At 40.1% G+C, this 23,759-nt stretch overlaps 1 protein-coding gene across 6 annotated transcripts in view; it reads left to right on the top strand.

The window, feature by feature from the left end:
- LOC122811791 overlaps positions 1 to 23,759 on the top strand; it is a 188,738-nt gene that overhangs the window by 18,874 nt on the left and 146,105 nt on the right. For 5 of the 6 annotated variants that reach the window (XM_044083896.1, XM_044083868.1, XM_044083860.1 and 2 more), the window contains exons 2-6: positions 10,473 to 10,702; positions 11,178 to 11,379; positions 12,091 to 12,238; positions 15,353 to 15,444; positions 15,745 to 15,840. In XM_044083896.1, coding sequence (XP_043939831.1) covers positions 10,479 to 10,702; positions 11,178 to 11,379; positions 12,091 to 12,238; positions 15,353 to 15,444; positions 15,745 to 15,840 — 762 coding nt within the window. In that variant the 5' untranslated portion in view covers positions 10,473 to 10,478. The remainder of the gene's footprint in view (positions 1 to 10,472; positions 10,703 to 11,177; positions 11,380 to 12,090; positions 12,239 to 15,352; positions 15,445 to 15,744; positions 15,841 to 23,759) is intronic. The other variant, XM_044083906.1, reaches the window with a different exon arrangement.

Below are 23,759 nucleotides of genomic sequence, written 5' to 3'. Positions count from 1 at the left end.
CTTTTCTCCCTGGGTCTCCACTGAAAATGGACCTGGTCCAGTCAGAATTTCCCGGTTAACAAATGTAAAATAAATAAAGAAATAAACAAAGCTTTCATGCCTTCATTAGTACCTGCTGCACACCCTCATTAACAAGGTGCATAAAGGGAATTAGGATTGTAACATCTAGGTAGTCAGTTGAGGTTGACTGGTGTCAGGGTGTATCAAACACCTGTGGTCTTGTGTGAGTAGAGCTGTTTCATGAGGACGTTTGTGGTAATTGCTTCTTGCCATTTCTAAGAAAAAGAGAGAACCACTGTTCCATGGGCCAGAAGGAAGTTACCACAGAGATCTGGGGGGGGGTTTGTTCTGAATCTTCAGAAGTGCCCTGGGTATCAGTAGAAAGGGTAGGGAGGCATACAGAAACATTTCTGCCAAAGGAAAAGAAAAGAGGAGGTATCTGCCTTTTGAACCCTGTTGCATGGAGTCCTGGAGCACAATTTTGCCAACTGATTATTCAGAGAAGAGGCAAATAGGTCTGCTTGAGGAACTTCCCACAGATGGATCAAATCTTGGAAGACCCCCGATCTAGGTTTCCATTTGTGAGGGTCTGCCTACGACTTGCTCAGCTTGTCTGCTACACAGTTGTGCTGTGATGGAATGCCTGATGCCTAAAGACTGAGATTGTGCTGTGAAACTGTATCCCAAACTAACACGGCTAACCTGCAAAAAGGGGTACAAACTGGTTCCCCCTTGTTTGTTGATGTATTACATAACTGTGGTACTATTTGTAACAACTTGATGAGGTCCTGGGGACCAGAGATGATTCAGAGAGTTGAGCACCTTGATCAGGACAAACATCTCTTTTCTATTTATGTCCTTGCATTTGTCCGTGGTGTTCCACACACCTTGCACTTATCATCTCTCCTGAATCTGCTCCCCAAGCAAAGTCCAAGACATCTGTGGTGACTGACTTGATTTGCAACAGGGAGGGAAATTTGCTGTCTCCACCAAGTGATTTCTGTTTTGACAAACCCAAGCCTTGGGATTTGAAAGGAGAAGTGAGAAAGGAGACGGAATGTTGGTGCTGGGACCAAAGAGACTTCAGAATCCATTGTCTTTCTTAGGTGGAGTCTTGCCATTGGTATCATGAGAATCATGGATGCCATAAAACTCAGTTTCCTGAGGTATTCCCTCATAGTGACAGAAGTCCAAGTGGAAAACCTTAGAAATATATATAGATATTTTTTTTTCCTGTGGAAGAAAAGCTCTTTGAACTGAGTTGTCTAGCTGACACCCCAGGAACACAATCTTGTGAGGAGTCAAACAAGACTTTTGAATGTTCTCTTGGAATCCCAGCTTGTGTAAGAGATCTCTCACCCAATTTAACGATTCCTGACAATTTGAAAAAGGCTCTGCAAAGATAAGCAAGTTATCTAAATATAGAAACAAATGTGGATACCCTGTATTGTGCAATAAACTATCACTAGAGCTAGACACTTTGTTAACACTCTTGGTGCAGTGGATAGTCCAAAGAGTAAGCGAGTGAAATGATGATGTTTGTGTCTGGATCACAACCTTTAGAAATGCTTGAAATCTGGATAAATAGGGGTGTGTTATACATCTTTAAATCTAATGTTACCAGGAAACTTGAATGAGAAAAAAGAGGTAACAGGTTGTGAACTGGCAGCATTTTGAACTTAGGCACTATCACAACCTGGTTTAGGAAAGATAGATCCAGAACTGGTCTCCAAGCATTTTCTTTCTTTGGCGCTAAAAACATGCTTGAATAAAACCTTTTCACACCTGGGAAGGAGATTCTTCACTTACTGGGACAGCATGTGATCAACGACAGGTAGAAATAAGAGTCTGGTCTGGTGGGCAGGGATTACACCCTGGAAGGGAGAAATTTCCTTCAACTGCCGTCTGTAATCTCAAGGAATGATCTTCACAATCCATTTGCCTGAAACTGTTGCCAAAGAGAAAAGTAGAGATTCACATGGGACTTGCTGGACTGTTCTTTGTTTTGGGGGGAGGGTCCTGAATTCTTTTTGGAACCCCTTGCCATTTCTTCTTAAGTGTCTTTTTACCTGCATTTAGTTCAGAATGTTTATTTTGGTTTTCCTAAAATTGAATGAGGGGGTTAGAGAATTCCCTTAGCAAATTTAGAAAAGGAGGGCTGAAAAATCTTGTGATTCCTTGCCAACTTATCCCCTTCATTACACTTTTTGATCACCTCTGCAGCAGAGGGGCTAAAATCTTAATCTCTGTCCATTGGAGAATGTAGAATCTCATTTGTAACATTGACTGAGAGGTTCTGAGAATACAGCCAGGCAAACCTTCTTAAAACAGTACCAGTGACAATAACTCTGGAAGAAGTTATCAACTGAGTTATATACACACTGTAAACTGACTTGTACAGTAGAAGAAATTAAATCAGATTTTTCCTTACAGAAAAGAAACTGCAGACAAACATTCCTGATACTTTTACACAAATCAGAACAAACTTTAACATACGAGCCTGACAATTCAAAATTCTGGAAATCAAAGTTGCAGAAGCATACACTTTTTCCCATACTTATCAATCCTTATCAGAAATAGTAGTATTGGAGTTAACTAATGCTTAGCAGCAGTAGGATTAACTAAAGCTGCAGCTGCTGGATCAGGTTTGGAAACAGTGTATAAAATCTTAAAAGACCAAGGATTTTTATACATCTTATCTGCCTTTTTAAGGCCAGCTGGCTGGCTATGAAGAGATTTGCAGGCAGTAACAAACACATTCTCCAAACTTGACAGAACTGGTGGAGTAGGTGAAGGCTCTGGAAATTTCTTCTGTAGCACTCCTAGTATTTTCAGAGTGACCGAGAAACCTCAGTGTCCTCCCACTGAAAACATTGACACATTCTGGAAATAGTTTCAGAAAAAGAGAAACACCCTCAGGGAGAATCAGAACTGAGTTCTCCCAAGTCTAAATCAGAAATCCGAGGGAGAAAACCCCATATCTGTCCCGTTCGATTTTCTGAATCTGGAAAAGAGGGGAATCTCTTCAAGAAAGTAGGTATTCCTCTTTTTTACCAGAAACAAGTTTAAGAAGGTGCAGTAACCTGAATTAAACCCTGAGCTAAACCCAGTAAATTATTCTTGTCCTAAAGTTTGAGTGTGAAGTAGATACATGTTTAGCTTTTTGTTACTTTTTGACAGGAAAACGCGGATGTTTTATTATTGGCAGCCGCAGCTTCCCCTCGGGTAGATGCAACATTCAGACAAAACAGGAAAGCCTTCTCTATTCCCTTTCCCAGGACTAATAAGAGTTTCTCCCTTGGCCACTGGGGAGACCTCAACAGCTGCAGAGGATGTGGCTGAACCGAAGTCCATAGTGGCCGTATGTGCTACACCAAAGGGATCCGGGGTAAAAGACAAGTGGTTTAAGGTACAACTAATGGCCACAGCAGAATCCCCCATCTACGGCAGAGACAAATTGCTAGCCTGCTGTGGTGACAAAGGCTGTTTGCTTAATTTTTTTTCTTTTTGTGGCTGGAAGAAGGATCAGCCATGGGACTGACAGTTAGTTCCAAGGTCAATCAGAAAATGGTTCATCTTTCCTAGAAAAAAACCCCAGTAAAAAGCACTTTAAGACATTTAGCCAGCCCCCTAAAAGTAAAATAACACAAGTTTTTCTCCCAAAGAAATGTATCTGCTAAGCAAAGGAATAGCACAAGCCAACCCTTGATCCTCAAAAAACTCAGAGGAGTGAAGTCTCTAAAGGGCTTGTTGCCCAAACCTGTCTTTTTAGTCATCTCGAGCTGTCTGACTGTTTGGGCACATGGAAAGTACCCAGAAGCTTTGGAAGCTGTCCAGCTGTTATATCCTTGGCAGGATATAACTCATATAGTGAAGGCTACTGTAGCAATGAACATATGATGAGCATCTAATGTGTTTGGGGTGACCAAAAATATTTGATCAATGATTTTCTATTATCAGATAAAACCACTAATACCAATAAGGTTCCAAACTAACTACTACTGCTTTCTTTTTTCCACTGAAAACACCTGTCTCATAAAAGCTGGACCTCATACCACTCAGCTGTAACTTACCTCTAACCATGCCACTTCAGTGCTGCACTAATACTGCTCTAACAGTAACATCATTTTGTTTATGTGCTGCTGTGTGCACACCTTAAATAGCATGCACAACAAAATAACTGGAAACTGTAAATTGTGTAATCATTTATTAATGTGTCTGGCTTTTTGCATGTAATTATTACCTAACCTCGTCATTTTTACGTTGTATGCAGTTATAATCATTTGTTACTTTTTACTTAAATGTAGAGCTTTTCTTCTGGGGACCTTACTGAAAGGGGGCTCTCTCAGCTTAATTGGGCTAGTTTGATCAACAAAAATAAGCAGATGAATTAATTATCTAGAGCAGAATAGTACCACCATGTTACTAGAATGTTCTGCCTTTATAACTTTATTTTTTATGATTACTTATATGTTATAAGTGTGTGTGTGTGTGTGTGTGTGTGTGTGTATGTCTGTGTGTGTATATTGAGTTAAATGAATGCCTTTTATCTTACTTCAGTGAAATTACTGCATACTGTTTTAGAATATTAGTGCTGTAATTTTGCTATAAACTCAGTGTAATTTAGTAACATGTTGTGAATTTGAATATTGGCATTGGATTTAAGCAATTTAAGCAATTTATTACCAAATACTCTGAAGCTGTATTAATGAGAAGTACTGCCACTATATTTCTGTTGCAAAACTGAAATACATATTGTATTTAGTGAAATAATGGTGGAATTATGGTATTAAACACTTCATTATACTGTGTGAATACATCCACAGTCTGCCTATGCAGACGGTGTTACTGTGGATCCAGTATCTCTCTGTGCTGATGGTGTTGCTGTGGATCTGATGTCTGCACTGATGGTTGTCCTGTGTAGCCAGTGTTCATCTGTCCTGATGATAGTACTGTGTTAAGAGTATTACCACTGTAGCATTTGTGCATCTTATTCTACCTTTGGGGAGTAACACACCAGTGAAAATTTCTCCATCCATCTCTGGATAATTTGTGCAGTGGCAAAGTGCCAGAGTCTTTTGTCGGCATTCTGTGCTTAATTAGTGAGCCTAGAAGGTTAAACAGTGTCTGTGTAGGGGGGCAGCGTTTTATGGTCATTGGCCATCTTTCTTACAGGGCTGCTGAGATTAATAACCAGCACATGAAATGAATTGCAGACTCTGCAGTTCACTTTCAAAAAGAGCATAAGTCTAATATTTATGAAGTTTATCATGAAGAATTGGTGTTGCTGTAAACATTAGATGCTCCCCAGTGTACTGACCATATGGTTGCTAACCGTTCTTTCTCACAGAGGGAAAGAGACAAGTAAGAGTCACTTTGTGTAGCCAGTATTGTTAGGAACTGTCCTTAATGGCGTTAGCATGTAGATTTGTGATCATATTGTCTTTAATGCTTTGTGCAATGTTATATTAGTAGTGTAGCACTGAGATTATAGTCCCCCCCCCAATATTATTGTAGAGGCTCATAATTGTTTTGGAACATTATGTGCTTCAGATAGAGTAGCAAAGCTGTCTATGGTTGAGCTATTTTAGGGCAGAAATTTGACCCCATAGCAGGCAACTAACCCACACAACTGTTCAGTCTCTGCCTCTCATTTGTTATTGTCTGCCAGAGTAACTCATCGGATGAATATTATAAGTTGCTAATAAGCTTCATTTCATTGTCGTGGGTTTGATTCCTTAAGTCTTCATCTGCCTGCTATGTGATTCTTAGTATGTCACATTACCAGATCGTGATCCCAGGTGACACCTGAAATTAGTCCTTAACCCAGTTAATAAACTGTATTAAAAGGAGATAATTTTGACATTGGTGAGAATGGTGCTAGAAAGCTACATGGTACTAACCTATTTCTAGAGTGTGCGACATACGTCTGTGAATAGGTATATACTAGGCTAATGACCACAAGGGCCTTTATAAGCCTAGCCATGCAACCCAAATGTATTCCATGAGTTATTTTGCCTAGAAGTTATTTTAGAGGGTGCATGCTAGCTAGTATATGATTTAATGCCTTGTATGGCAGACATAGATGATGTCTTAGCAGTCTGTAGAAAACATAGTATGGTGATAGATCTTTGAGGTCTTTTGTTTAGGACAGTTTATTTATACCCTGTTTTCTTTTTGTGAGGAATCTCTTTATTGCATGTGCCTGGTAAGGTACATACTGAAAGAGGCGTTATACTCGCTGGTGGGTCTGATGAGTGCCGAGTACAGTGCATGTTGCCCTCCCTAGACCTAGATGCCTTCCCTTGCGTATAAGTTGGCATTATTTTATGAGATCACTAGTTGTTTTGAAGGTGCTAAGTAAGAAGTGTTAAGCTCCTTTTTTTTGGTACTACTTTATTTAAGAACAAGGTTAGCATTGCTGAGAGTAGTAGAGCTATGGGTGATATATAGTGGATATAAAAAGTGTACACACCCCTATTAAAATGCCAGGTTTTTGTGATAAAAAAATGAGACCACATCATTTCAAAACTTTTCCCACCTTTAATGTGACCTATAACTTGTACAAATTCAGTTGAAAAACAAACAAATCTGTTAGGGGGAAAATATAAAAAATAAAAAAGTACAATAAGTTGGTTGCATAAGTGTGCACACCCTTAAACTAATACTTTGCTGAAGCACATTTTCATTTAATTACAGCATTCAGTCATCTTGGGTAGGAGTCTATCAGCATGACACATCTTGACGTGGCAATATTTGCCCAGTGTTCCTTGCAAAAGAGCTGTAAATCTGTCAGATTGTGAGGGCATCTCTTGTGCACAGCCCATTTCAGGTCACCCCACAGATTTTCTATTGAATTTAGGTCTGGCTCTTGCTGGGCCATTCCAAAACTTTAATTTTCTTCTGGTGAAGCCATTCTTTTATTGATTTGGATGTATGCTTGGGGTCATTGTCATGTTGAAAGATGAAATTCCTCTTCATCTTCAGCTTTCTAGCGGATGACTGAAGGTTTTGGGCCAAAAAGTGACTGGTGTTTGGAACTGTTCATAATTCCCTCCACCTTGACTAAAACCCCAGTTCCGGCTGAAGAAAAGCAACCCCAAAGCATGATATTGCCATCACCATGCTTCACTGTGGGGATGGTGTTCTTTTGGTGATGCTAAGTGTTGTTTTTATGCCAAACGTACCTTTTGGAATTGTGACCAGAAAGTTCAACCTTGGTCTCATCAGACCATAACACATTTTCGCACATGCTTTTGGGAGACTGTATGTATTGTGTTGCAAATTTCAGCTGGTATTGGATGTTTTTGTTTGTAAGACAACACTTCCATCTTGCAACCCTACCCCATAGTCCAGACATGTGGAGAATACGGGAGATTGTTGTCATGTAGTACACAACCAGTACTTGCCAGAAATTCCTGCAGCTCCTTCATTGTTGCTGTAGGTCCTTTGCCAGCCTCCCTGACCAGTTTTTGTCTTGTCTTTTCAGCAATTTTGGAGGGACATCCAGTTCTTTGCAACTTCACTGTTGACCCGTATTATCTCCACTTTCTGATGACTGTCTTCACTGTGTTCCATGGTCTATCCAATGCTGTGGAAATTTTTTTGTACCTTTCTCCTGACTGATACTTTTAAACAATGAGATCCCTTTGATGCTTTGTAAGCTCTCTGCGAACCATAGCTTTTGCTGTAGCAGGCAACTGAGTAAATGTCAGGAAAATCCTACTAGGACAGCTGAACTTTATTTGGGGTTAATCAGAGTCTCTAATTGATGTCAGGTGTGTACCCAAGAAGACTGAATGCTGTAATTAAATCAAAAGGTGCTTTAACCAAGTATTAGTTTAAGGGTGTGCACACTTATGCAACCAGCTTATTGTACGTTTTTTATTTTTTATATTTCTTCCTTTAAAAGATTTGTTTGTTTTTCAATTGAATTGTACAGGTTATAGGTCACAATCAAGGTGGGAAAAGTTTTGAAATGATTTATTGTGGTCTCATTTTTTTATATCACAAAAACCTGGTATTTTAACAGGGGTGTGTACACTTTTTATATCCACTGTATATACTTTTTCTTTGCAAGAAATAGAATAATGCTGACGGTTAATCCCTTAGAAAATAGGAAGCAGAACATAGTTGTTTAAGAATAGGTTATTGCTATGGTTATCTATAGTATACATCTGAAAAAAATCTACTTTAAACAAGATATACAACACATATGGTTAGTTACTAACATTGGATGAAAGCTTTTACTCACTCAGAGGACATTTACAGGGCTCTCTTGACCTGCCTGTGTGATGTCTGTGGTATTCCTTTAAATGTCACATGTGATTTAATAGAAATGTTTTGACACCATAATAGAGATAAATGACAGATATTTGATTTGAAAAACTGAATTCCATACTTTAGGACCCTTAATGACAAGGAAGAGCTGTATTTAACAGTGAAGGCAGTGTTGGGAAACATAAGGGGACTTTCCCAGCAAAGAATATGCAGTGTTTTAAGCTCAGTAAATTGTAACAGTGAAAAATTTGTTGAACAGCCAGACAGCCTTCACATGCAGATTGCATTGATGTTTCCCAGTATCTGTGTATACAAAAATAAATGACATAACTGGGAGTGTAATGAGATGGCTGACTTTAAAGATTCCCTGCAAGCTGCTCTGTCGGAGAGGCTGGGTGAGCACATTGGAGTGACTAGGGAGACAATTTTTTTGAGCTATGATACAGAGTTGGAATTGTCTAGACATAGTAAGGCCTTGCTGAGTCTAATTATGATGGCTGCCAAAAAAGCAATAACTAGAAAATGGAAATCAAAGTCTAAGCAAACTTTACTAGAAGTAATAAAGATAGTAACAGAGATAAAATAACTGGAACTGTGATCTTTAGAAAAGGGTAGGAGTAAATTACACAGGAAAAAATGGGAAATGTGAGACCACTACATGCAGAGGAGGAACGATGTTTAATAGAAGGCAGGATTTGAATGAGCTATACAGTGGTTGACTGACAATGACTAGATATATTAAAAGTGATGTATAATGTTTGCAGCTACAGTTTTGTTGGCACAGTTTGTAAGTTATGATGTTTGCAACTGAGATTGTGCTGCTATGATTTATTTTTATTTATATAAATGTAAGCTTGTCTATGTCACACATAATTTAATAAAGATGATTCATGTAAAAAAATGAAATAAAACAGAACTTGAAAGCAACTGTCATTTTGTTTCCTTTGGATTATACTTGTGCGGTTTGCACTGATAAGTAAAAGGGCATACTCTAAAGCAGTTTTTTAGGACATTAACACACATTTTTAAGACCACTCATCTCTGATCTCCATATGGGTTGGTACCATGATCACTTACTTTGGTTTTGGACTAACAAACACTCATATGTAGGATGCTTTATTTGCTCCCATACCTTGACAGAATGGTGTTTTTAAAATGAAAGATTTTGAAACATTTGAAAGATGTTGTCTTGGACACCATATTGCTGCAACCCCCCGATCCCATTACTGACTATCTGTGTTGGAGTGTTTGGTGTGTACGATGGAAGAGTAACCCTGCTGTTCCTTCAGTTATGTAATCATTGTGGTAGATGTGGTGATTCTGTGATACCAGCTGCTAGGTTTCTGTTCCCAAGTTGTAGGTCCTTTCATAAAACTTTCTGCCATATATACAGTGGTATCTGAGCCCTGTTTGTTAAACATACTCCAGGTCGTGGTTTAGTGCCCCACTATTGAGATGCTGTGGTAACTTCTTGCCTACTGGTGATGCCTCTTTGTGTACATCCCAGGTGTTCAACAGAATTCCTTTCTGTTCCCATTGCTGATCTTAAAGGTTATCAGAAACTCCTAGTATTGCAGTTAGATCTTTGGGGCTACTGTCTTCTGTTACTGGAGTGGCAAGTTTTATCCTTGGGACAGCTTCCTTACAAGTTTTATGCTGCTTCTGAGGTTATACATTTAAAGACATGTAATCTGTTTCTGATGATGATTAAGAAAATTATTCTGTGAACCCTGACACATGATGCAGAGGGATAAAGCCCTGACTGTGCTGCAGACAACCCGTGTATGACTAGTGGCACAGGCACTAGAAGGATCAGGCGGGGATGATGTTAGTGAGTGGTTGACGCACCAGCTAGCCCATCCTGGGAGAGGGAGGCAGCCTAGGCTTACTGCAATAGCAGCATTAAGAGCCATCTCAGCGCCACACTGCAAGAGGTATACCACATGGGCAGGAGAATGCATATGTGCAGAAGTGCATGTGCACTTCCTAACGGTGGCCATAATGCAACTTACAAAGTTGCCAGTATCCATGATTTCTTCACCAGCCCCTATTGTGGATCTGGTTGAGTCTGGAGGAGGTAACATGGGTGAACATGCAGATGAGATGCTGGCAGCTGTTGATCAGCTGTGGGGAGGTATAAAAGGAAAAGAAGAAAGTCGGTCAGTGACTTAATCATTTTCTTAATTTTGCAGGTAACCATGACTGCTTTTTTCAAAGTTGACCGTTATATTAAGACCTTGCACTCTTCAGTTTATCCTACACCAGAAGAATTGAAGGAAGTGCACAACATGGTTTCTCATACAGAGCTTGCTTTGAAAGCCATTTCTGATTTGTTGGATGTGGAGGAAAAAGGAAGTGAAGGAATTCATGCAAGCAAGGAAGCTGAGTTTGTAGAAAGTGCCAATAAAGCGGAAGCCAAATAGTAAGTGTGATAATGCGTACCTGTCAGCAAGTTAAAGGGTAGAACTGAAATTCATTGTGGAGTCCATCAGAATGGGGATCAAGTTAGGTCACCAAAGGAATATTAACTAATTTGTGTAGAATTGTTGCACTTTCCAGTACAGCCAAGAATACATTCTGTTTTGTATGTTTTTATTGTTGAGTATTTTAGATTGAGTTATAGGCAGAGGATGACTAGTTCATGTAAATCAAAAATATGTAACTACATCTGCATTGTAATTGGCATGTCAGCCATGTTTTATTCCAGTTTTGTTAATTTCGAGCATCCCCATTTTCTTCCCCTACTTGTATCTTCAGTCCTATTTTTGAAATGAAAGTAATGGAAACTTTCTCCTTTGTCCTTCTCCCAACTGTGAGATGTTTCTGTATGGAACGTAAGCTTGTATTTTAATTTATGGAATACTTTGAGTTAAATGTCTTATATTTATGGTTTAAAGTCAAGAGAATGGTCATGCAGACCTTCTGCCAGAAATTAAACAGCACACTAGAACTTTGCGAGGAGTTATGCGTACTGGGCCCATAGTTACGGACCTTCTGTTGAAAGGGGACATGGATCTACAACTGGTCCTGCTGTGTAGGAACAAACCTAGTGCCAGCCTCCTGAAGAAAGTTGCCACTCATCTTTCTCTACAGTTTGCTGTGAGTACTTGTACAGTTTCTTCATATTTTTAGAAGGCGATCTGGTGTTAGAGTAGTGATCTGATAGTGATATACTTTGTTTTTGCATAGCTTTAAAAACGGGGAGCCCAGAAATAATTTAACAAATAAGTTGCTGCAGAAGTGGATTGCAGTAAATATTGTGGTGCTGTAGATCTCTGTTAGAGGCTGTAGGAAGGCGTCCTTTTAATAAATTTGATTCCCCTTTTAACCTTGGGTCTTGCATCCTTCTGCATGTTGCCCATTTAATTTCACAATAAAAGAAGATGATGAGGGGAAATGGAAAGGGATAGAAAAGGGAAGGGCCTGGATGGTAGTGCATAGACAGTTGTAGTGAGGGTGGCAACTCTTGGTATTTTAGTAGTGCCCTAGATTCTCCTACTACTGAATAAATGGGGGATGAATGACACAACATGAGTACAACACCTGTGCCCTGCATTGAATGGGCATCTAGGTGGCATAAAATCCTTAGGATGCCAGCACTGTTTAGCTGCAAACACCCTGTACCTGCATCCCCTTATGACTTACCGAACTGTGTTGGGGTGCTTGGTTTGTAGTATGGAAAGCACCACAGCTGTTCTTCTAGTTGTCTAAGCACCCACTGCAGTAACTGGTGATGTAAGATATAGAAATAATTGCTTAGATGGAGTTGTAGGTTTGTATTATGTTTACTTCTTTTTTTCTCTCCCCAAGTCAATCACTGAAGAAAAATACAAAGTAACAGAGTGCATCAAAGAAGCTGCCATTGTTGTCAAGAATTCTAAACAACCACCTTTAATACTGAAAATCCTTTTGACTTCCACTGTTGTCAGAGAGGAGCTTGAGAAGAGAGCAGACAGTGGTAAGAAATGTTGGAAAAGATCCCACTGTATGGGTGTGCATGTGTGTTCTCATTGGTATTTAAGCATAGTGTGTAGTACCTACCTGCATGTATTTAGTTGTTTAATACTGAGAGCTGGTTTAAAATGTTGTACGTCACTGTATGCCAGTCTCACATTTGTGTCCTCTCAGAACCAACTTGGTACTGCAGTATGCTCAGTCTGTTTTTTTTTTTAATCGGTCTTAAATAGTTTTTATTGACTTGTTATGGCCTTTGTTGACTTACCGCCAGTGAAAGTATCATAAGTGTTAGGAGGCATGGCAGCTACTTTTCTTGCTCTTTGTAGGTTGTAGGTGCTGTGGTCTTAGAAGACAGGAAAGTTATATATCGACTTAAGAAAGGCATCAGAAAGCAGAGTGGAAGCTCAAGGGAGGTGTGTGTACACACACACACACACACACACACACACACACACACACCTCTCTCTCTCTCTGTATGTATATATATATATATATATATATATATATATATATATATATATATATATATGGAGCACATTTCACTGAAACACATTTCACTGTGCACTTTTCCCCGAAAGCACAATTCACCGAAACACATTTTACCGAAAGTGATGTATGGCCTTTTCCCCACTGTAGTACGACCTTGGAGTTGGTATATATAGTAAGGGGGGGTGTGGGGGCTACGCCCCCCACATATTTTAAATATTTTGAATTATATACATGGATATATGTAATTGCAATATATTACTGTTCTCTGACAATAATATATACATAAAATATGTGGGGGCTACGCCCCCACACCTCCCCCCCTTACTATATATACCAACTTCAGGGTCACACTACAGTGGGGAAAAGGCCATATATCACTTTCGGTGAATTGTGTTTTCAGTGAATTGTGCTTTCGGTGAAAAGTGCACACTAATTTGATTTTCGGTGAAATGTGCTTTCGGTGAATAGTAGGACATATATATATATATATATATATATATATATATATATATATATATATATATATATATTTGTGTGTGTGTATGTATAAATACTTTGAAATACTGAAGCGTAGAAATATCAAACAGCAAAACATTGTTCCCATATGATCAAAAGCCAGAATTGTGAGTTTGGCTGCATTGGCCTAAGTGTACCCAAAACCACATAGCTGAAACATTCTATGCCCTTAAGGGTTCATTTGTATATGTATCTCATAGGTCTCCAGTACAGGAGGTTTAAGGTACTACACAGTGAAAATACTAGCTTGGCTAGCTAGAATAACTGAAAGAATGGACTTACACATACTAAGTCTCAAGATGCCATTTATTGAGATTTCCTTTTCTCCAAAGTATGGTGATCTTGTTGGTGTATATAATTTCAGTGGTGTGCATTCACTTATGGGAGAGCTTGACCCCCCCTGCAAAAGAAGTTCTAAGGAGAAGAGCAGTTTTTGAGACTCGCTCTTCTCTGGGTTTTCAGTCTTTTTTGGCTTTTTTGCACTCATCATTTCGATAGGGAGACATAATAGATTTGTTAGCATTGATCAGCCTGTGTTGTATCTGGTAAATAACTGAGTATCCAGTTTACTGTGATACTGCTGATGTCTAGGCCGAATGTTCTATGAATAAGTAGGCTGTGCAACACTATATCAAATACCTTGGACGAGTCAAGAAATAATGATGCTTGATGACCTTGGTTCTGTGCTGGTTTACTTAGTCTGTGAAGGTCACTAAGGTTGTATCAGTAATATTTTCTGGTGGAACCATGGTGTATTGAGATAAATAATTTTGTTTATTATTGAATGATTTTGAAGTTGATTGTGTACTCATTTTTCTAGAGTCTCAATGGTGATATAATTGCAATTAGTCAGAAATGTGTAATGTCGACTATTGTTCCTGGTCTGTGAAGTGGTTTAATATAAGCTTCTTGCCAAATGGACAGGGCATATTGTTCTGTAATGGATTTGTTGATTAGAATTGCAGTGGAAAAGACTACGTTACTACCAGCTTTTTTTTTTTTTTTAAGGTATTTCCCAGGAAGGGGAGGGTTGGCTTATGTTTTAGTAGTAACCTTTTTGTTATGGTAAGCTGGTGCAGTATGTAGTGTTAAGCTGCTTTATTCTAGTTGTTAAGTATTAATTTGTATCTGGTTATGCTGATTAACTAAGGAAGATACAGAGTTTATGAAAAGAGTGTTCATCTTGGAAGCAATGTAACATTCAGCTTCATGTGATAAAGGGTTAGGTTGGGATGTTTTTCCTGGAGGAAAATGTTTTGTTAATTGTGTTCCAGAATTGTTTTGGATTGAGTGTTTCAGTTTTTGCAGATTGGTAATAAGAGTTATGTTGTTCCTGTTCTTCCAAGCAGAATCCCTTAAGGAAATAGTTTGCTTGGTGTCAGGGAATAGGCAGGGTGCCACTGTGTATTTTATTATTGTTTGCAGATTGAGGATGCTGAGTTTAGTATGTTTAGAAATGCGTTGCCTTAGAGAAAAGTTTCAAGTGGGGTCCAATTGTCCTGGGTGAGTAATGAACTTGAAAAGAAGCCCTGATATTTTTATTTATTGAGCGAATGTTGGTGAAGTAACTATTTTACTTTATTCTCCATGTTTACAAATTGCAGAGATCTTGTATCGAATACATTACATATAGATTTTACAGCAGCCAGGAGTTTGAAAGTAGAACTTTTTACGCATTTTTAATAGTGGGGTCTGCACTGTGGCCTTCATTATACCAGAATTGTGTGGATTGTGCTATAGTAGCATATTTTTTTGTTTTGCACTTGAGTTTTTAATGCTTCTTGTATAATATGACTTTGTTGGACTGAAGGGGTTTCCCACATATCACACTTCAGAATGTATATTCATAAACTTTTGTTCAGAACTTAGTTTTCAAAGTACATTAAATCTATACAAAAAGGCAACAGAATAAGAAGTGGATTTAAGCTGAGTTTTTAATTCTTTACTTGAAATCCTTTGGTATGAAATAAGTTAGCTGTAAAGGACAGGTTTGCACATTTTTAGATTTGTGTTTTGTGGGAGATCAGCTACAGTTTTGAGGAAGCTTTTTCTGTGACAGATACCTTCAATAAAAGTTTACCTGGTCTTTTTTAATTATGTCCATCTATAGAAACACCAAGGGTCAGCGACCCCTCGGATGTTCTGGACAGTCAAAAATGTCTTGCTGCCTTGGCATCACTCTGGCGCACCAAGTTTTTTCAGGTTTGCATTTGGTTTTATTTGTGTTTTATTGAAAATAATACCTTATACTTAAAAATTAAGCCTAATTGATTTAGTAGCCTCTATCTTGATACAATTGCTAAAAAGCACTAAAAGCAACAACAATTTATAATGTAATTCAATATATACTAAATTGTTTTAAAAGCAGCTATTTACATGTGTTTGAAATGGGCATGCAAAACAAAATATTTAGAATAAATTATAGTGTATCCTTGATGTAGTAACTGCAAGGTACATTTTGTGTTTGTTGTGGTTTAAGCTGTTCTGTTTCTTTGGTTGTAGGTTAGAGCTGCAGGACTGAAATCATGTGTGATTATTACTAGAGTTATGAGAGATCTGTGCAACAGAATGCCTGCCTGGAAACCACTTAAAGGATGGGTAAGTATAAGTTCATTTTGTAAACATTTGCTTAAGTGACTGATTCTGTGTATTTTCGCTGTATTCACAAATCTGCGACAGTAGTACTGGTTAAGTATACTACTTTCTTAGTGCCACAAAGAAGACAAGGGTGCAAGTTCCTTCCTCAAATCTTTTAATTTATATGCACAGGTGTAGTTTATGATGTAACTGTTGTTTTACTAGTCTGTATCTAGAATGTGGTTGGGCTAGTCTGTCATCTACAGACTTGAAGTTTAATATTTGTGTAGGCTTGTCTGCTCTCTGGTCTACATAGTCTGTTGTTTTTTTTTTTTAAGCTTTGTTTGCTGATAAAATGTGCTATTTTTTTAGTAAGTGGACTGACGGAGGTAAAAAAACATCAGGAAACAGTCTACATCAAGACTGCACCCTGTTGTTTCTTAACAAACCCTCCCTTCACTCATACTAACCCAAAATCTTGTGAGGATCCCTTCTGCTGATCCCCGCACTGGCAACCCTTAGTTCTTGCAGGATAGAGACTTTGGAGGATAGTCACCCTTAGCTGATATTGGCTGGACTCTTTAGAAGGTGACCCATGCATGGATCAACATGAGGGTCTCTTAGATAAGATAGTGCTGGCTTGGTATAGGTGAAGGGATAAGGAAGGTTTGCAGAGAACATCTTAACTACAGTTTTGAAGTAAGCTGTATACTGAATTTGATCTGTTCTTTTTGCGAGAAACTGAGCCTTGGACACCAGGGAAGGAAAGGCAATCGGTGGATAACTTGGAGATTCTGAATATCCCTACATACAGACCTCCCACTGTCTACCAGCAGACGTGCTGCTGTGCTTGCTACATCAAGCACCAGTATCAGCTGTACATATTCACACCCTAAAGGTGGTTGGAGGAAGTTCATGCAGTCCTTGAGTGGGCTAATGTTTCTACGTTCTTGTGTGCATGGAGTACACTTTAGGCCTTGCCCTAGATGGCACTGCATGTGTAGGACAAAACGTAATACTTCCCCAGGATGAGTAAGCTGGTGCCAGGTGTACAGATTCACACACCAGTTTTGTTCAAGTAGATACAGTCCTTGGGTGGGCTCACACTTCCATGTTCTTGTGTGCACGGAGCACTTTTTTAGGCCTTGCCCCAGATGGTGCTCCATGTGTAGGATAAAACTTAATACTTCCTTAAGATGGTTGAGCTGGTGCCAGCTGTACACATTCACACACTGATGGTGGTCAGCTGAAGTGCATGCAGGCCTTGGATGGGCTCATGTTTCCATGTTCTTGTGTGCATGAATACTTTTAGGTCTTGCTCCAGATGGTGCTCCATGTGTAGGAGAAAACTTAATACTTCCCCCTGGATGGGTGGGTTGGTACTAGCTGTTCACTCAAATTCATTACTGGATGATTTTTTTAGTGACTGGGCTGTTTATTGCTCCTGGCTAATAGGGGCACAGCAAAGACTCCATTCCTGTCTGCCCCGGACATGCCAGAAATCTTTTGAATATTTTGACATCTAAAGATATGGCTGATGGCTCCCTACAGTGGGTTGATGTTTATATTTCTTCATTTGATAGTCTAAGCTTTGCACAGTCTTTTGTAAAATCTAGCCCTTGTGTTCAGGGTGTGGTAGGAACAGCATGCATTGCTTCCTGACAGGTGCTGGGCTAAGGTATTGAATCCTGCCCTTGTGGTCTCCATTTCTTTTCTACTTGTTACAGAGTTTGGATTAATCCTGTTAGGAGAGTTGTCTTTAGCATGCATCTGGACAAGCCATTACTGAAGTGAAGCATCAAAATATAAAGATCATTTTGTTTAGAGCAACTTGTCTCTTAAAATTTACACAGAGAGCTCAGCTAAGCTAAAAAAGTACACAGAAAACAACAGGAACAAAGGAAGTGCAAGTACACATGATTTATTTACTTAGATAATAGTTAAATTTACCTAGTATTTTACAGCTTAAGTGAGCAGGCCCTTTCCACCAGCAGTAGCTTTGTAGTAAAGCAGTCAGAATGATGATACTGGGGGTTTTGTTTTGAATCCTGGTTGAAGCATGGACTTCTTTAGTGCTGTGCTGCTACACTTAGACCAGAGCATTTTTCTTCTTAAGCTTCTGATTTGATATAGCAGTTCATCTGAGCTCTGGTTCAGGGGTCGTGTTGCTGCACTCTTTCTCCTCTTGAATTACAAAACAAAACACGTGCAACACATAGCTCACAAAGCCAGTGTACCGAACAGTCACAGCCCTTAAGGCTAAACAACACACCTGATACACTTGTAATAGGTGACTCTATCGTCAGGCACACTGACGTCCCGCTCACCAGGCTGAACAAGGAGACGGTCACGGTGAGCTGCCTGTCGGGTGCTAGGATCCGCCACATAACACAAGCACTCAGGTCACTCCAAGGCAAGTACAAATATGACTCAGTCATTGTCCATGCTGGTGTGAATGACCTGAGACGTACCTCCCTGGACTACATGAAGAGACATAGAGGAGCTCTCTGAGCATGTAACCCAGGCCGGTATGACCCTGACCTTGAGTAGCATCTTACCCTCACCAAGAATGATGCCACAGTATGAAGACAAGTTGATCAATTTCAACAGTTTGCTTAAGTATTGGTGTCATTTAAAGGGGATCCAATGCCTGTCAGCCTGGGATGACATGCTCGACAAGCCACGATGCTTCGCTAGGGACGGCTTGCACCTGTCACCCCTGGGCTTTCGGATATTGGCAAAGGCTCTTGCCACCCCCATAGTGCCTTTTTTAGGCAAGGCTCAAAAGAAAAACCCACCTCCATAGGTATCACAAGGGATAAGAAACTAAGAGTAATGCTACTCAACACCAGAAGTCTAAACCTCAAGATGCACGCACTCGAAACTCTCCTTAGCATGGAGAACCTCAATATCTGTGCAGTAACAGAAACCTGGTTCAAGGCTCCCGAGAGCACCCCAGCACTACCAGGTTATACCTCATACCATGCTTTTCGGCCCCAAAACTTGGACCGAACCACAAAAGGAGGGGGAGTATCAATATTCGTCAATGGTACCCACACCTCCAGGTTGGTGGCACAGCACGAAGCATCAGAGACTATCCACGTGCAACTAACAGTGGGTAAAACTGCCTTCCAGTTTATAGCCTGCTACAGACCACCCTCCCAAACCCAGGAACCCCACGCGGCCTTCCTGAGAACACTGGAAAATATGAAGGTCTCTCCAAACACCATTATATTGGGCGACTTCAACTACCCAAACATAGACTGGGAGCATTACTCTAGCTCCAACACCCTAGCCCAAAGGTTCCTAGAATTTATAAACTCAAATGCTGTGGAACAACTTGTTACCACTCCCACAAGAGGGAAAACATACTGGACCTGATCATCACCAACATGGGGCTCTATGCTCCAGACCAGAAGTGTATCCCTCACTGGTAAGATCAGACCATAAACTAATCTCACTGGATATTCACATCCCGACCCCACCCACTGCCCAGAAAACCACAGTGAAAAACTTCTCTAAAGCAAATTTCACACTCCTCAAAACCGAGGTGGAATCCTTCAAAGCCCCCGGGCCTGTGGAAAATACGGCCCAGACCGCAGAATCCTTTATAAACTCATTCTATGAACACCTTCAGGAATGCATGGATCATGCAATCCCAAATAAAACCAAGACCCAATCCTCCAAAGGCAGGCGTCCTGTCTGGTGGACCCCAGCCATAAACAAAATATACAATAGAAGGAGGAAGCTACTACATGATAGAGCAAAATCCCAAAAAAGGGAAGGTATCTCTGATCAGTATTAGCAAAAAACTACGGGCACTCATAAAATCGTCTAAGGCCAGCTTCGAGAGAAAAATTGCACAGGACACTAAGGATAATCACAAGGCTTTCTTTAGTTATGTTAGGAACCTGGGTGGGAATTCCCAGATATGCTCAGAATTAGTCCAAAATGACAAAAAATACACCAAACCCACAGACATTGCCAACATCCTAGCTGACAGGTTCAGCGCAAACTTCTCCCCCTCCCCACCAAAAGGGCAAATATCTATCCCAGCAGAGTGCTGCCCCCCTGACATCTCAGATGCTCAGGTAAGAGCCGCCCTCTCCAAAGCAAAAAACACAGCATCAATGGGACCAGACAGTGTCCCGGGCTGCATCCTACATGAACTCCAAGAAGAGCTAAACCCAAACATAAAACTACTGTTCAATCTCAGCCTTACTACTGGATATGTACCCAAAGAGTGGCGTACAGCAACAGTGGTCCCTCTCCACAAAGGTGGTGCCTCAGCGGATCCTGGAAACTATCGCCCCATACGCCTGACTAGCTTGGTCTGCAAAGCTATGGAAAGGATCATCATGGACCTCATAAATAAAGATATTGGGGACCTACAGACACTGGATCCTACCCAGTTCGGCTTTGTTAAAGGCAGATCCTGTCTCTTAAACCTGGTCGATTTCTTTGAAACAGTCACCAAGGCCATTGACGAGGGGAAGATGGTCCACACAGCCTACCTGGATCTCGCAAAAGCCTTCGATACAATACCCCACTCGGGCATTATAGATAAGCTCACCAGCTTAAATATAAACCCCTATGTCACTAGATGGGTTGCAAACTGGCTCAAGGACAGAACCCACATGGTTAGAATTGCTGGAGCCATGTCAGACTCCAAAACAGTTACAAGTGGCATCCCACAAGGCTCAGTCCTGGGACCACTCTTGTTTGGTATATATTTCATGGAGGTACAGGCCAACACAGAAGGACTGTGGCTGACCAAGTTCGCAGATTACTGTAAACTAGATGCCATAATCGAGACTCCAGCTGATACAAGCATCCTACAAAAGGGCCTCATAGAAACAGATAACTGGTGCCAGAGCCATGGCCTCAAGCTAAACGCCAAAAAGTGTATAGTCATCCCTTTTGGCAAAAACGAAGTGCCCACAAATTACCACATAGGTGGTAATCCATTAAGTACGGAAGAAGTAATTAGGGACCTGGGGACCCAAGTTGATAGCAAGCTCTCATTTGAAAACCACATGGCCAAAGTGGTTAGAAAAACATTTTATATAGCCCACCTAATCATGAAGGGATTCACATCTAGATCAGGGGAGGTCATTGTGCCTCTTTACTCATCCCTCATCAGGCCCATAATTGAGTACAATGCCCCTTTTGGGATGTACCTTACCAGACACCTGCAGCAACTGGAAAGACCCCAAAAGTACCTCACCAAGAGGATCAAAGGGCTCAAACAGATGCCATATGCTGCCCGGTTAAAGAAACTCCAGCTCTACTTAGTGGCATACCGCCTTCTCAGAGGCGATCTGTGCCTGACGTATAAAGTCATGTCCAACCCGGAATTAATGGACATGCTGCACCTCAGAAAATCCAAATCCCTTCTAGCTACGCGCTCAAGAGACTTGAACCTCAGCACTGAAATAAATAGGATATGCTGGAGGGACAGATTCATAACCCAGAGGCTCCCTTCACTCTGGAATAAAATCCCAGTCCAGATTAGGCAAAGTCCCTCATTGACTATCTTCAAGAGAAATCTTGATGAGTGGATGGGAGATCGTAGGTTTACCCCGGGTATCACTTCTGTGTCACTGTTAGACAGAGGCACAGTATACTAACCTCGAAAAAGGGCATAGCAAAATTCATTTAAAATGGGTGGCGAAAACCAAACACACTCTGGCTAGGCTTATAAATGCCCTAGAGCAGATAGCCTAGTATGAACCTATGAACCTATGAACTTGACATATTGTGGTGGGGGGAAAAAGGTGCTTCTGCACATAGTTCTGTTTGTGCTGTATAGTGAGCATGGGTTGTGGTTAACGTACTTAACATCTTAAAATACAGATTGTGTAAGAAAAATACAGTTAATATACAAATAAACATGTATAGTTGTACTCCCTGTTTGTAAGGTACAAGAAGAAACAACTTTGAAAAACATAGTGCTTTAAGCTAAAGTAATACTGTTTTTTAATGAAGGCAATAAGGATGGATATGTCAGATGCTGAATATGATGATCCTACCAAAAGGCACCAAATAACCTTGATAAGTGTAGCTTGAATTTACGTTTTGTTAACATATGAGTATTTATATTTAAGCTATTCATTTGCTTAAGGTATAAAGTGTAGTACACTTCATGGTGCATTTGTAACTAAACAGTGCCACAGTTTTCAGGCTGTGTCCAGAATGCACCTTTTACATCTGTTCTTTAGAAGACAGATGCCAGATTGCAATGGCTTAGTGAACGGAGGTTTAGTATTTCCCAGTTTTATGCTTTTATTTCAGAGAGAGTTTCACTGCTTCCTTACATAGGAAGCCTAAGTAACTTAGACCTTCATAGGGCCCTCTGGTTATGCTCATTTAGCCTAGTTATGTGAATGAAAAGGTAAAGGAAACAGGAAGTCCTTTGTTCATGCAATATGGTGACTTTAAGGGAGTGACCAAGACAGGGATGAGCGGGAGGCTCAGTCACAAAATGATAGGTCGTTATGACTGACAGGAGAAAGTAAGAGTTTCAAGATGTTAACTTGTCCGTGGGATGGTCACTGATCCTTCACATGTTATATATTGTTGTTTTGCCACCTTGGGATTAAAGTTGTATCTCATAGGCTGTTACTAGGCTTATGATTCCAGGAGGCCTTTAAGACTAGCCATGCTTCTGAAAGGTGAGACTCAAACCCTTTACCTTATGTCCGCAAGATAAACACTTCAACCATTGTGCCAAACCCCAACCCACAAATGTACATTTCTGATGTTAACTCTACTTTGTTTTAATTTATTTATTTATTTAACATTTGTTTACCGGAGCAGTCCAACTGGCCAAGTTTCCCATTTTCAGCGGAGGCCTGGGGAGAAAGCTCCACATAAAATCAACATAATAGCATGTATTAAAATATTACAAAAATTGTCAAATGATCACATAAAATTGTATAATAACATATTATCACAGTTGCACTTAGTAACAAAGCTCACATAAATCACATAATAATAGATATCACAGTTACACTTAATGAAAAAAGTCATTAGAGTCAGTAGAATTTTCAGAGTCATAGAATAAGGCATAATATAGGATCGAATAGCAAGTCAGTAATGCTCGTTAGGCAACATATGAATTCTTTTAGTTATAATTTTATAAGTTCAAGAAGCAGTTCAAGAAGCAGTAAAAATATAGTGAAAGAGGACAGTAATGACAGAGAGGGTGGTGAGGGGAGAAATAAGTTCAGCCTGGTGAGGAGGAGGAGCATAATCAGTTGTCATTTAAATAGATCTTTAGCAGTTTTTTGAACTGCAATGGGTTGGTTGTGTTTAGTCTCTCAGCATGAACATAGGCTACTTAAACAACTGTACTGTCACACAAATGGCACCCTCTCTGGATTTGAACTATCAAACCAGTGAATTAACACCACAAAATTAAGATATCAGTATTTGCCGTAGAAACAGACATTGATGAGTCATTTTAGGCCTATCGAATAACCTGAGGTCAGAATCAAACCCTGTACCTTTGTGTCTGAGGCGAAGGCCTTAACCATTATTCCAAACCCACCCTACAACCTCTGTTAGTTGATAGTACTGAGGGGAGAATGTGTAGTCTGCCTTTAATCATTATTGTTGATGGTGAGTTACAGGGTTTTGGCAGACAATCATAGCTGACCCTCTGGGAGCAGCATCTTTGTTCATGTGGAAATATTCTTGGAGTTATCCAATGAAGAATGTGGGCTTGAACATAAACTCAGGATGTTGTTTTCTGTCATCTGTTCCCCTGAGTGCTGATTTAGTGGACATAAATAGTCTTCTAATTTAGACTGTACTAAGGCTATTCCCTTGACCACAGCATCAGGGGTGTCTGCTGGTTAGTGTGGTACCACCTGTTATTTAAGATGAAGCAAGTCACTCTAGCTGCCTCTTTTGTAGGTTGGTGTACTCTTTGGGTA

This window comes from Protopterus annectens, chromosome 1.part1 (genome assembly GCF_019279795.1).
Source record: "Protopterus annectens isolate FY-2018-M chromosome 1.part1, PAN1.0, whole genome shotgun sequence".
Taxonomy (NCBI): Eukaryota; Metazoa; Chordata; order Ceratodontiformes; family Protopteridae; genus Protopterus; species Protopterus annectens.
The sequence above is the reverse complement of the archived record's forward strand: the minus strand, read 5'-3'. Positions and strand labels throughout refer to the sequence as shown.